Source organism: Carcharhinus amblyrhynchos, chromosome 30 (assembly GCF_965287045.1).
Source record: "Carcharhinus amblyrhynchos chromosome 30, sCarAmb.v2.hapA, whole genome shotgun sequence".
NCBI lineage: Eukaryota > Metazoa > Chordata > Chondrichthyes > Carcharhiniformes > Carcharhinidae > Carcharhinus > Carcharhinus amblyrhynchos.
In genome coordinates, this window is record NC_137353.1 from 32,874,032 (window position 1) to 32,887,710 (window position 13,679).

Sequence of the window (13,679 nt, forward strand, 5' to 3'; positions counted from 1 at the left end):
GTATGCTTTCATGAGGATATTACCAGATATCGATTTGCCTGGCTCAGTTTTCCCTTTTCAATCTGGGAGTGCTTAAGGCTGGAACTGGAGAAACAGTAATGCTGGATCCAAAGGAAAAAGCAAAAATAACTAATACTTAAAAAGAAAGCCACAATTAAAAGCAGGGTGGTTAGGAATGTGCTGTCCAGGTACAGCAACAGTAGGTACACTATCATAAGCAACAGAATCAAAAGAAAAATGAACCTACAATCAAATGGCCACAAGAAAGTTAAACAGGCCTAGTTTTTACTCATAAAACCATGCTGACAATGTTGAATTGAGCTGTGTCTTTCCAAATGCTTAACCTCTTCCTTAATGATTGATTCCAGCAATTACTCCACCATAGAAGTCAAGCAAACTGCCCTATCATTTCCTACATCTTGCCTCTCTCCCTTCTTGAATAGGGGTGTCACATTTGCGGGTTTCCAATCCACTGGAACCTTATCAGAATCCATGGGATTTTGAAATATCACAACCAATGCATCCACTATCTCTGCTGCCATTTCCTTTAATATCTTGGGGTGCAGGCCATCAGGTCCTGGAGACTTATCTGCCTTTAGTCCCATTAGTTTATTCAATACCTTCTCCCTCATGATGGTTATTGCACCAAGTTCCTCTGCATTGACTCCAGTTTTTGGAAATTTTTCATTATTCTCTACTGTGAAGACAGAGGCAAAATTTTGGTCTAGTGTCTCTGCCAGCTCTGTGTTCCCCATTAATACCTCACTAATATTGTCCTTTAAAGGGTCAACATTTACTTTAGTTATTCCCTTCCTTTTTATATTCTTCTAGAAGCTTTTGGTATCAGTGATTATGTTTTCTGCTAGTTTCCTTTCATAGTTTATCTTAGCTTGATTCTATTTTTAGTAGCCTTTTGCTGAACCTTATCGTTCTTCCAATCCTCCAGCTTACCACTAAGCTTTGCAGTTTGGTATGCCTTAGTTTTTGCCTTTATGTCCCCTTTAGACTTCCTTGTTTAGCCATGGAGCATTTTTCTTCCTTTTACAACCCTTCCTCTCAGGAATATACTTTAATTGAGAGATATCCACAATTGCTCCCCAAGTGTCATGCCCTCAATTATTTGTGCCCAGTCTATATGGGCCAACTCTTTCCTCAGGCCTGTATAATTACATCTGCCCAATTGCTAAAACTCCATAAGACCATAAAACATAGGAGTAGAATGAGGCCACTCAGCCCATCGAGTCTGCTCTGCCATTCAATCATGGCTAATATTTTTCTCATCCACATTCTTCTGTCTTTTCCCCATAACTCCTGATCCCCTTTTTAATCAAGAACCTATCTATCTCTATCTTAAAGACACTCAATGACTTGGCCTCCACAAACTTCTGCGGCAAAAAGTTCCACAGGTCCACAGAAATGGCACTCTGTCTTCTTTTGTTCAGTCTGAATCTGAAACTCTAGCATGCTGTGATCACTCTTTCCAAGAGGATCTTTAACAACAAAACTATTTATCAACCTTTCTCCATTACATAATCCTAAATCTAAAAGAGCCTGCTCTATAATCTTTCACTCGGAAGTCATTTATTACACATGCCCATTGACAATATTTAATCCCAACTATATCCCACACTTCAGAGAAAATTCAGCTTTAGTTGAAAACATAATTTTAACTCTGCAAGCGAATGGGTCTAGAACGAGCTAAGTCAGGTCCTAAGTTCAATTGTATGGCAATGTATTTTTGAAAAATGTAATTTAAATGTTCTTTAGATTGGAAACGCTACTTTTGGAACCATATATTTTGTTACTGAGGAACACGAATGACCAATAAAGTGTTTGTCAAGGAAACTTTTAAAGCAATTCTTGTAGCTTCTCTCCGTTATTTACATGGACAATTTTGCTGACTCGTCTAGCTGGAGTTGTAGTTTTTCTTAATTATGAGCCCTGGACATTTGAGATTGAGAAATGTCAATTGTACACAAAGGATTTTTGGAAGAAAAGAGTATTTTGATTGGTAATTCTGCTTTTTTATTGGTAAATTTCATAGCTTGCATTTTTATGCCCCCCCCCTACCATAGTAGTGGGGGGAGGGAGAACATTAAACCACTTAGATCTCAGGCTGTCATTTTTCATTGTTGAAATTTTGTTTTTTTAATATTAGTATCAACCATAAATTATACACCAACTGTTCCAATATCTTCAGTACCATAATGTTTTTTAAGAAATACATTTTAAAAACCAGGACTGTGATGTATGGGGTCATCAGATGTTGCCCAAAAGCCTGTACAATCTCACTTCTGCTTTATGCTATTATCTAAAGACTAATTAAATCACAGTTGTAGTACTCTGAAATATCCATTGTTTTGTTTATCACAAGCTCATTGTTTCCAAAGCAAAATCTAGTGAGAGCTGCATCGACACATGTGATTGCATTTCCTTTAACATTAATCAAAGAAATGAAATTTTCAATTTTTGGAATCAAGCCCAAGGCTGTTGTTTTGTTTTCCACTTCCCTTTCAAAAAGAATATTCCATTTAATTCAACAATTCCATCTTAACTGGTAACACAGGTAAGGAAATAAAGTGCCAAACCACTCTTTCAAAGAGAAGTAGTCTGGGTTAGAACCCAAAGAATCCTACATTGCAGAAGGAGACCATTCAGCCCATTGAGTCTGCAATGACCACAATCCCACCCAGGCCCCACTTCCATAATCCCATACATTTATTTACCCTTGCTAGTCCCCCTGACACTAAGGGACAACTTATCGTGGCCAATTCACCTAACCCACACATTTTTGGAATGTGCAGGTTAGATGGATTGAGCATGCTAAATTGGGTTCTGGGTTCTTAGAGAGTGACCCCAACAGAAGCTCTTTGCATTGCTCTCCCACTTTTACATTAGAAGTTTGCCTCCTGTCTCCTACAGGTTGACTGAATCTACAAGAGATTATTCCAAAGGCATTTCCTCAAAAAAGGACTAGACATGGCAGGTGACTTACACTGGGGAGTGCTTTTGATTGCACCACACCACAGCATTATCAGGGTTACTCAGGTCTTGTGACTGTGCTTGAAGTAAACCAGTTGGAAGTTTATAAGAGGACATGCTGAGAGCTATTTTTTTTCCAACTTTACTCAAGCTATAACTTAAAACTAAAAAAGATCAGACATGAACTTGGCCAATATAGGGATAACTGACAGCCACAGAGAGATAAAAATGCATTTTTTTCTGCAGCAAGTCGATCTGATATAGAACCTAATTAATGACATATGTCTGCAACAGTTCAGGGGAGATTTTCCAGTCAGATGTGCTGCATCAAGAGTGAGCATATTGGCAACAACAAATTTTGCAATTGGACAGTTGAGCAGAACTGAGCTATGCGAGGCTGCGGTTCAGACTTTCATCCAGTCTGAGCATGGAAATTTGCCGATGAGCTGCAGGAGGGGGAAGACAACCTTAGCAGCGCATATTTGATGAGCGGACAAAAAAAAAAGTCCTCTCATCTGGCAGAGCAATTAATCAGTGGTTTCTTATGGTATTGTGATTTACAGAAAGACTGGTTTTGTCTCTAGTTCCATTTCCATGACTAGCTGTTTTCCACATTCACTTTGTTTACTGTGAGCCATCTACACAGAAAGAAAGTGCATAATTGATATCATTTGAACACACACCACAAACTTTATTAATAACAGCCTTCATGCTGGGAGGGCAACTGTGCATGGTTAATCACACAACAGCAGAATGCTGCTGATGTTCAACGCGTCTATCACTCTTAAAAAAAGAGAGAGCAGTGAGGAAGCTGTAATTTGATGCACCACCCTCCAAGTCTGCCAACAAGAATTAATGTACAAACCAGATTTCTATACCAAAAGGAGAAATAACACAGGGCAATTGTTCTTCTCACAGCACAGATCATTGCATGTCTGGAACAAATGTTGGAATATCAGACATCTTTCTTGGAGGATGCCATTTATGGAAAATTACCCCTCAGTTCCATCTGTCGCTTGTTTCATAGCGCCCAGGATTTGAACAAATTTGAGGTTGACACTCCAGTGTAATACTCTGCTATTCCACATATTGATCCATTAATGCATTACTTTGTTGTCTAGACTTCTCATTTGGTACATTTCATTAAGTGAGTGATGCTCGATTCATTTATGGCAAAACTAGAGGGAGGAGTGTCACTGCTGGATAAAACTAACCATTTCTCCAGTTTCAGCACTGTGTCAGTATTACATGTCACCGGTCCAAGTAATACTGAGTTCAGATATTAAAACATTTTCTATGCTGCCACAACAAGGTTTCTGAACTTCAGAAGAGCACTGCTAATTGCATCAGTGTGAATTCTCCATTTCATACGGTTTATGCTGTGAATAGTAGAAATGGAAAAGAATTACCGAAACCAATTAAATTTACCCTACCACTCTGTCTGAAAGATGTTTATAATATCAGGCTGTTAAGAATTCACTGCATGTCAACATTGATTAGCAGTAGCTCACTGGCTGGACACAGAACGACTGGTAAACACATACCCCAAACATGACAGGATATTTTTCGAACTTAATATACCGATTATTGTCCTTTCTTCCCAGCTTCGCTTATGCATCATCACAAATTTATGGAAACAGAGTCCAAGATTCTCCCTGGAGATGGCTGCAGTGTGGCAGGACAGGACTTTCTTCTACTGAAAGAATACCTTGCTGACTCTTCAAGTCGTACATGGTCAACCTCTGATATATTCTTGAGAGGATTCCCATTAATCTCAGCAAGCCTGACTGAGGAATGGATATGAAATCTTTGCTGTGGAATAGTTAGTTCTCCGTAGTAGTGGAGATCATTCTAAAACACCCACTTGAGTGGGAGGATTTAAATTTTGAATCCCTCCCCATTACCCTGTCCAACTGTGTTGTAAACCCGGAACAGAAAGGATTCTTAACAGCCAACATTTTTAAAAAATTCTTTCATGGGATGTTGGCATCAACTGAAAGGCCAGCATTTGTTGCCTATCCCTAATTGCCCTTGAAAAGCCATCATCTAGTGTAGGCAAACCTTCAGTGCTAATGGGAAGGGAGTTCCACAATTTTGATCCGGTGAAGGAGTGTATTATCGTTCCAAGTCAGGATGATAGCCAGGATTATACAACCTTGCTTAGGCGAGGCTCGTAAAATCCCGCTCAAGGCCTATGGAGAATTCCATTCTGCGAGCCTCACCCACCCCAGAACTTCTCACGGCACAGGTCATTGCACCGGAATCGGGGCAGACATGCTGCTAAAATTCCAGCTGATGTGTTGCCTGGAGGGGAACTTCCAGATGACAGTGTTCCTATGCACCTATTGCCCTTGTCTTTCTAGGTGGTAAAGGTTCTGGGTTTGTGAGGTACTGTCAAAAGAGCTTTGGCGTGTTGCTGCAGTGCATCTTGTAGATGGTACACTCAGCTGCCACTATCCATCAGTAGAGGGAGTAAATGTTCAAGTTGGTGGATGAGGTGCCATCAAGTGGGCTGCTTTGTCCTGGATGGTGTTGAGCTTCTTGAAAGTTGCTGCAGCTGCACTCATCCAGACAAGTAGACAGTATTCCATCAGACTCCTGACTTGTGCCTTGTATTTGGGGGGCAGGCTTTGGGAAGTCAGGAGGTGAGTTATTTGCCTCAGAATTCCCAGCCTCTCATGTGCTCTTGTTGCCACTTTATTTACATGGTTAGTCCAGTTTAGCTTCTGATTAAAATGGTAACAACGATGGTAAATGCATCACAAATTGAATACATGGGTCTATCTTTGGATGTATAATATAAATTCGAGTCAGCTACATCAGCATTATATGCCTGTAAAGAGTTTGAGCATCTTATGGTTGGGGGCATGCCTGTAGTGCTCAACATCTAACTATACAGTTGTGTAGCTCAGTGATGTGACAGCAGTACCATTTAGATATTCATGCCTGTGCTTTCCAGCTTTTTAGTTTCAAACTGAGAAAGCACTTGATAAAATGAGATAATCTATGAATTGTTAAGCCACTTTATTAAATGGGAAACGACCATAAAGAACAACAGCTTTATCAGGCTCATTTAGTTCAATACCAAGTAGTTTCCATATTGCATAAAATAATAAGTATCCTACACATTACACATCATTGCATCATCCTGCTTAATTAAAATAATTTTTAAAGATTCTAACTTTGTGGGCTTGGTAATTTTCCTGCTTTAACATGTAACACTTCTTGTGCATTTCTGTCTGTTTTTATCTCAGTTTTCAGAGCCTACATCAAGCAATTCCTGCTAAGCACTGTGGACTGGGAATTTTCCTGGAGAAATGGATAGGAGAGGTTTAGCGATTACCAGGATATGTTAACTATTTACTTACGATTTACAGTCTTCAGGAAAAAAAAACCTGCAAAACCTAAACAGAAAATGCTGGAAAATCTCAGCAGGTCTGAAAGCATCTACGGAGAGAGATTAGAGCTCTCAACATGATAGTTCTATTCTCTCTCCACAGATGCTGTCAGACCTGCTAAGATCTTCTGTTTTTTTGTTTCAGATACCAGCATCTGCAGTATTTTAGAAACATAGAAAAACTACAGCACAATACAGGTCCTTCGGCCCACAAAGTTGTGCCGAACATGTCCCTACCTGAGAGATTACTAGGCTTATCTATAACCCTCTATCTTATGAAGTTCCATGTACTTATCTAAAAGTCTCTTGAAAGACCCTATCAAATCCGCCTCCATCACCGTTGCCAGCAGCCCTTTCCACACACCCACCACCCTCTGAGTGAAAAACTTACCTCTGACATCTCCTCTGTACTCCCCAGCACCTTAAACCTGTGTCCACTTGTGGCAACCATTTCAGCCCTGGGAAAAAGCCTCTGACCATCCACTCGATCAATACTCTCAACATCTTATACACCTCTATCAGGTCATCCCCCATCCTTCATCTCTCCAAGGAGAAAAGGCAGAGCTCTCTCAACCTATCCTCATAAGGCATGCTCCCCAATCCAAGCAACATCCTTGTAAATCTCCTCTGCACCCTTTCTATGGCTTCCATATCCTTCCTGTAATGAGGCGACCAGAACTGAGCACAATACTCCAAGTGGGGTCTGACCAGCGTCCTATACAGCTGCAACATTATCTCTCAACTCCTAAAATTCCTCGATTGATGAAGGCCAGTACACCATAAGCCTTCTTAACCACAGCTTCAACCTGTGCAGCTGCTTTGAGTGCCCTTCTGACCTTCCACACTGCCAACAGGCCTACCATTAATATTATATTCTGCCATCCTGTTTGACCTGCCAAAATGAACCACTTCATACTTATCTGGGTTGAACTCCATCTGCCACTTCTCCGCTCAGTCTTGCATCTTATCAATGTCTCGCTGCAACTTCTGACATCCCTCCACAACATCGCCAACCTTTGTGTCATTAGCAAACTTACCAACCCATCCCTCCACTTCCTCATCCAGGTCATTTATAAAAATCACAAAGAGTAAGAGTCCCTGAACAGATCCCTGGGGCACTCCACTGGTGACCAACCTCCATGCAGAATATGATCCACGTATAACCATTCTTTGCCTTCTGTGGGTAAGCCAGTTCTGGATCCACAAAGCAATGTCCCCTCGGATTCCATGCCCCCTCACTTTCTCAATAAGCCTTGCATGGGGCACCTTATCAAATGCCTTGCTGAAGTCCATATATATACATCTACTGCTCTTCCTTCATCAATGTAGCCGCATCTTCAAAAGATTCATTCAGGCTCGTAAGGCATGATCTACCTTTGACAAAGCCTTGCTGACTATTCTTAATCATATTATACCTCTCCAAATGCTCATAAATCCTGCCTCTCAGGATCTTCTCCACCAACTTACCAACCACTGAGGTTAGACTCATTGGTCTATAATTTTCAGGGCTATCTCTGCTCCCTTTCTTGAATAAAGAAACAACATCCACAATCCTCCAAAACCTCTCCCGTCTCCATTGACGATGCAGAGATCATCACCAGAGGCTCAGCAATCTCCTCCCTTGCCTCCCACAGTAGCCTAGGGTACATCCCCTCTGGTCCCAGCGACTTATCTAACTCGATGCTTTTCAAAAGCTCCAGCACAACTTCTTTCTTAATATCTACATGCTCAAGCTTTTCAGTCCACTGCAATTCTGCACTACAACCACCAAGGTCCTTTTCCATAGTGAATACTGAAGTAAAGTATTCATTAAGTGCCTCTGCTATTTCTTCCAGTTCCATATATTTTGCCTTTAACTCATCCGTACCTTTTCTAAATTCTGCATAATAGTGCATAAATACACTATAATTTAAAAGTAAACATTGTCTTAAAAAGGTGACAATTGTGGTATTGGCTGGAGTAGAAATAGTGATGGGATGCAGGGGGATAGCACAATGACTTCCCACCCAACCTTGTTATGCCAAGAATTCAGTGTAATTTCCAAAGATCCTCTGCCATTCAAAACAGTTAACCTGTCTTGTTAATAACACATAATTACAAAGCTGTCGTTAAGACTAGAAGAGCATCAACATATTATCTCTTTAATTGTTATACCTAACACATTCAGGTTCAATGCTTATCTAATTTGTACTATGCCATTGCAGAAACCAAGCCAGGTTTTCTAAATAATGCAACTTGAGAACTCGGAGCAATTAAATTTGATTATTAAAATGAATAACACTGGCATGACTCCCCAACCCAGGGAACCAGGATTTATTTTTAAATCAATGACCTAAATAGGTTAACAGTAGCACATATGAAGCTTCATCTTACAACCTGTCTCTTTCCAAGATGATCAGATACAAATGTAACAAGTTGGAGAAAATAGTAAAATACTGTGGTTGCTGGAACCGTGCCATTATTAACAAAGTAAACAACCTAAGGTGATTCATGGGAAAACTAACACTGAACAGTAATGGAAGAAGTGGTAGAGGAGATTGAAATCATGATGACAAAAGACAGGCTTTGAGGACGTTATTAAAGGCTGTGAGAAAAGTGGACCAGAAGCAGGATAAAAGGAGGAAATTGCAGAGAGTAAGGGCTGAGGTGCTCGAAGACAAGGCGAATGACGGTGGAGGAACCAGACTGACAGGCTTGGAGTGGAACAGGAACATGATTTGTAACTGAGCATGAGAAATCTGAAGTAAACACACTGGGGACATTCAGTCAATTGTGGATGGTGAGGGTAGAGATGACAAGTGTGAGATTATATGGGGCAGATTAGGGTAGTCAAGTTTTGAATGAGTTGGAGCTTTGAGTGGAATTAAGGAGACTGCACATTGGAAAAGTTTAGATGTCATAAAGTTATAGAGATTTACCGCATGGAAACAGGCCCTTCGAGCCAACATTTAACAACCAAGCTAGTCTCAATTGCCCGCATTTGGCCCATATCCCTCTATACCCATCTTACCTATGTAGCTGTCTAAATGCTGTTCAAAAAACAAAATTTTACCTGCCTCTAATACTTCCCTGGGCAGCTTGTTCCAGACACTCACCACTCTGTGTGAAAAAATTGCCCCTCTGGACACTTTTGTATCTCTCCCCTCTCACCTTAAACCTATGCCCTCTAGTTTTAGACTCCCCTAACTTTGGGAATAGATGTTGACTATCTAGCTGATCTATGCCCCTCAGGTCTATAAAAGGTCCCTAAGCCTCTTACGTTCCAAGGAAAAAAAGTCCCAATCTATCCAGCCTCTCCTTATAACTCAAGCATCCTAGTAAATCTTTTCTGCACTCTTTCTACTTTAATGATATCCTTTCTATAATAGGGTGACCAGAACTGTACACAGTATTCCAAGTGTGACCTTTCTAATGTCTTGTACAACTACAACAAGACATCCCAACTCCTGTGTTCAACGCTTTAACCAATGATAGCGAGAATGCCGAATGCCTTCTTCACCATTCTGTCCACCTGTGACTCCATTTTCAAGGTGCTATGAACCCGTACCCCTAGATCTCGTTGTTCTATAACTCTCCCTGATAGCCTACCATTAACTGAGTAAGTCCTGCTCTGGTTTGATTTACCAAAATGCACTACCTCGCATTTATCTAAATTAAACTCTATCTTCCATTCGTCAGCCTTCTGGCCCAATTGATCAAGATCTTGTTGCAATCCTAGATAACTTTTTTCACTGTCCACCATGCCACCAATCTTGAGGTCATCTGCAAACCTTCTCATCCATATCATTAATATAAATGACAAATAACAGCGGACCCAACATCAAGCCCTGAGGCACACAGACCTCCAGTTTGAAAAACAATCCTCTACAGTCAAAAAAAAATTAACAAAAAGAAGTTTCAGTGGATATGAGGTAAGGCAAGATGATGTTGTGTAGGTGAAGGTTTTGATGATGGACTTCATGTTTTGCTCAGTCAAGCAGGTTGAAGATGCAGTGCGAAGCCAGCACAAGGAACAGTCTCAGAACAAGTAACAGAATCTTTGGTAGTAGCAGAATCATTTAATCCAGTTCTGACGAAGAGTCATCCAGACTTGAAATGTTAGCTCAATTCTTTCACCATGGATACTGTCAGACAGCGTTTTCTGTTTTTGTTTTACATTCCAGCTTCTACAGTAATTTGTTTTTATCCTTCTTTCCAGAGTTCATTTGTTGAAAATTTGGACTAATTCACAACGTCAGTCAAACTGTCTGACGGCACAAAATTGTCAGTGAAGTCAAGGATGATGGTGAGATTTAGAGGTAATTGTTGGATGTTGTCAACATATATTTGGAAACTGATCCCATGCCTACAAATATAATTAAGGCAACAGGCAAGTGAGGCAAACCAGAAAGGTAAAGAGAGAACCTTAAAATACTCTGGAAGTAACCAAGTATAGCAGTAGTTAATGGATAAATTATTTCTGCAGCTGTGGCAAGATATTTTGGGACAGATAGCAATAGACTCAAGCAAAGACAACACAATGGAACTCAAAATGGGATGAGGTTGGAGTGGTCGCTCATATCAAATGTGAGACACAGATGACACCATGTAACAATGGTGAATAGATGAAATGACAAAGTGTGTTAATTTCAACCAGGCTGGTCTAGGTTCTGTGAGCCTAGGAACTGGCTGAAAGGATTTATGAGCAAGGTAAATACATAGCTGGGTAGTGCCAATGAGTTTGAAGATTTGAGAGAAGAAATAGAGGTGAGATATGTGCCAGTAATTAGAGAACTCAATGATAATGGATGGGTCTTTTTGCAGAGAGGAATGATAATGGCAGTTTTGAAGGGGTGTGGGGAATGGCTCCTGCACAAAAGGCACCATTAACAACGTTGGCAAAAATTGGCTCAGTGATCAAGAAGAAGAAATCAGGAGTTGGTGGGGGGGTAGAGTTGGGTCTCAGATGTACCTTGTGACAGCTGGAGAAAGAATGCGGAGTTGAGGTACAAACTATAAAGTCATAACAGCCCGTACCTTCTCAGAGTGGCTATCTCCAGTGGATGGCCACTCTACATAGACTTACCCAAAGTCTATACCAAGTTGAACTTCCAAAGTCTCTGCCTTGGCCAACCTTCTTCAGGCTGGATGAGATAGTAGCGAAGAGCATCCCAGCTGCATCAACACAGGATAATTACAGAGAAGAAAGATATGCCTCCTTTTCACAGCACTACACCAGGAAGGTGTTGGATCAGACAAGCAGAGAGGGGTCAGACCTGGAGAAGGGGAAGGGTCAGAATACGGAAGGGGGGGTTCAGATTCGTAAGGGTGAATGGAGGGGGAAGGGTGTGGGGGTATGGTTAGATTGGGAGGTGGGAGGCTGCTGTAAGAGGGAGAGGAAGGGGTCAGACTGGAAAAGAAGAGGGTCAGGAGAGATGGGGTTTCACTGCTTCTAGACAACTGCCAGGCAATCCTCTACATGGGAACTTACTAAAGAGATTCCCCAATGCATCACTGAGGTACTCCTGAATGCGACAGTGAGGGACTAGGAAGTTATGGGCCAATAAATCAGAACTAGAGTGAGGATGTGCCGGGTAGGGGAGAGGAGGAAGTAGAGGCTTAGTTTGAGTATATAAGATCCTTGAACTACTTGTACTTGATGCAAGCACTGAGGAAATTAACTCAGAGCTATATGCAATGAAACCATGAGTAATTCCTGAAAACATAAGTACAGTGCAATCATAGAAAGGCATACCTAATGCGGCAGAGTCAATGCTTGGTAGTACATGCCCCGTGGCTTGAATGTGCTGAAACATTTAGCTCCAGTCTCTAATGCATGTCAACATTCATTACTGCCAGTCAGGTTTCATTTTGGTAGACTAAGATACCAAATACCATTCATGAAATGTTGTAATTCATTATATTTCACTCCAGGGGCCATTATAACTTCAAGCTTCCAAGTCATGAACAAGGTGAATGCATTACATAGTCTATTCGAAATGGTCTTATTCACTATACCTCTTTATTTTCATTGTACATCTTTATTCCTTGTGATGAGAATTTCAGTATTACTGCCATTTTCCGAGGATAGTTCTGGAAGAAAATAAAAGCACATGTCAGATAAGCTGAGCTACAACACAAGTGGCTTTTAAAAATTGAAACAGATTGAAATTCTACAGGGAAATAGCTTGATTACTTTTGAAGTATGAAGGAGAATTTTAACAGCAACAATTTTGAGATGCATTGTCTAGGGTAATAACTTATCAGTGTTATTACTGTAGGATCATGGGATCACTATTTTGCAAAGAAAGCATGCCACCTGGAATCATTTTACTCAGAAACTTGGCCATAATGAAATCAACACATATTCAAAACAGGAGAGACAAAATGTGCATATTTTTCTGCAGCGTAACCATGATTTCCGCTGCAATGATTAAACCCACAGGCCACATCTGAATAGAAAAAAAAATCAAGATTCATGGAAATGAATACTTTATTTTGTTAAAAATGTGCTACTTGCTTTACATTATAATTTTAAATAAAGCGAGTGTTTATTGTTTCTTATTGTCACTTCTTAGCTGGTCAGAAAAAATACATTTAAATGACCTTTTCTGATTCAATTCTAATTTATGACTGCATTGGGGTCTGTGGACACAGAAATCCTGTTTAACCCAAATTCATTCCATTTTGTAGGTTACAAAGAAAATGTAGTAACTTAATCAAGTGGGGAGATTAACATGATAATTCAAGGTTTTCAGCAGTTGAAACCGGTCTCCAATTATTCTTTACTTAACTGTTACATTTATTATTAATATTGGATGCCAAGTTCTGAGCACTTAATGTCCATCTAGAGTTTTTAAGTTATGTTTGTGTTATAATAATGAAACAAAGTAACAATTTTATTCCAACTCAAAAAAAATTGACCAGAGAGAGAAAAAAAATCAAAGATGTGCAATTTAGGAAATTTTAGGGCGAATTTTACTGTCCCCCCACCACAGGAATTGGAGCAGGTCAGGGGCGGTCCATGGAAAGGTCAGTTGACCTCAGGCAGGATTTTCTGGTTTCGCGGTGAACAAGGCCAGAACATCCCGCCCTATGTCTCCACTTTCCAAGTCTCTTTCTGCTTTGAAACTTCTGCAGTTTTGTGCTTTCTTTAGATCTTCATTTAAGTATGTCTGCCAGTTCCAGACGTCATCAAATTTGGTTCTCAGTACTAAGTTTTTCAATTGAATTTACATTAATGCCAGTTGTTTTTCTTTCATTTCAGGTTTTCTAGTTTTCCCCTCAGGTATGTTCATAACACAGCCAAACAGGTTGAGTA

At 40.4% G+C, this 13,679-nt stretch overlaps 1 protein-coding gene across 1 annotated transcript in view; it reads right to left on the reverse strand.

The window, feature by feature from the left end:
• The window catches only part of sh2d5 (SH2 domain containing 5), a 65,678-nt gene that overhangs the window by 46,041 nt on the left and 5,958 nt on the right, over positions 1 to 13,679 (reverse strand). The window contains exon 3 of the mRNA XM_080215048.1: positions 12,377 to 12,451. Coding sequence (XP_080071174.1) covers positions 12,377 to 12,451 — 75 coding nt within the window. The remainder of the gene's footprint in view (positions 1 to 12,376; positions 12,452 to 13,679) is intronic.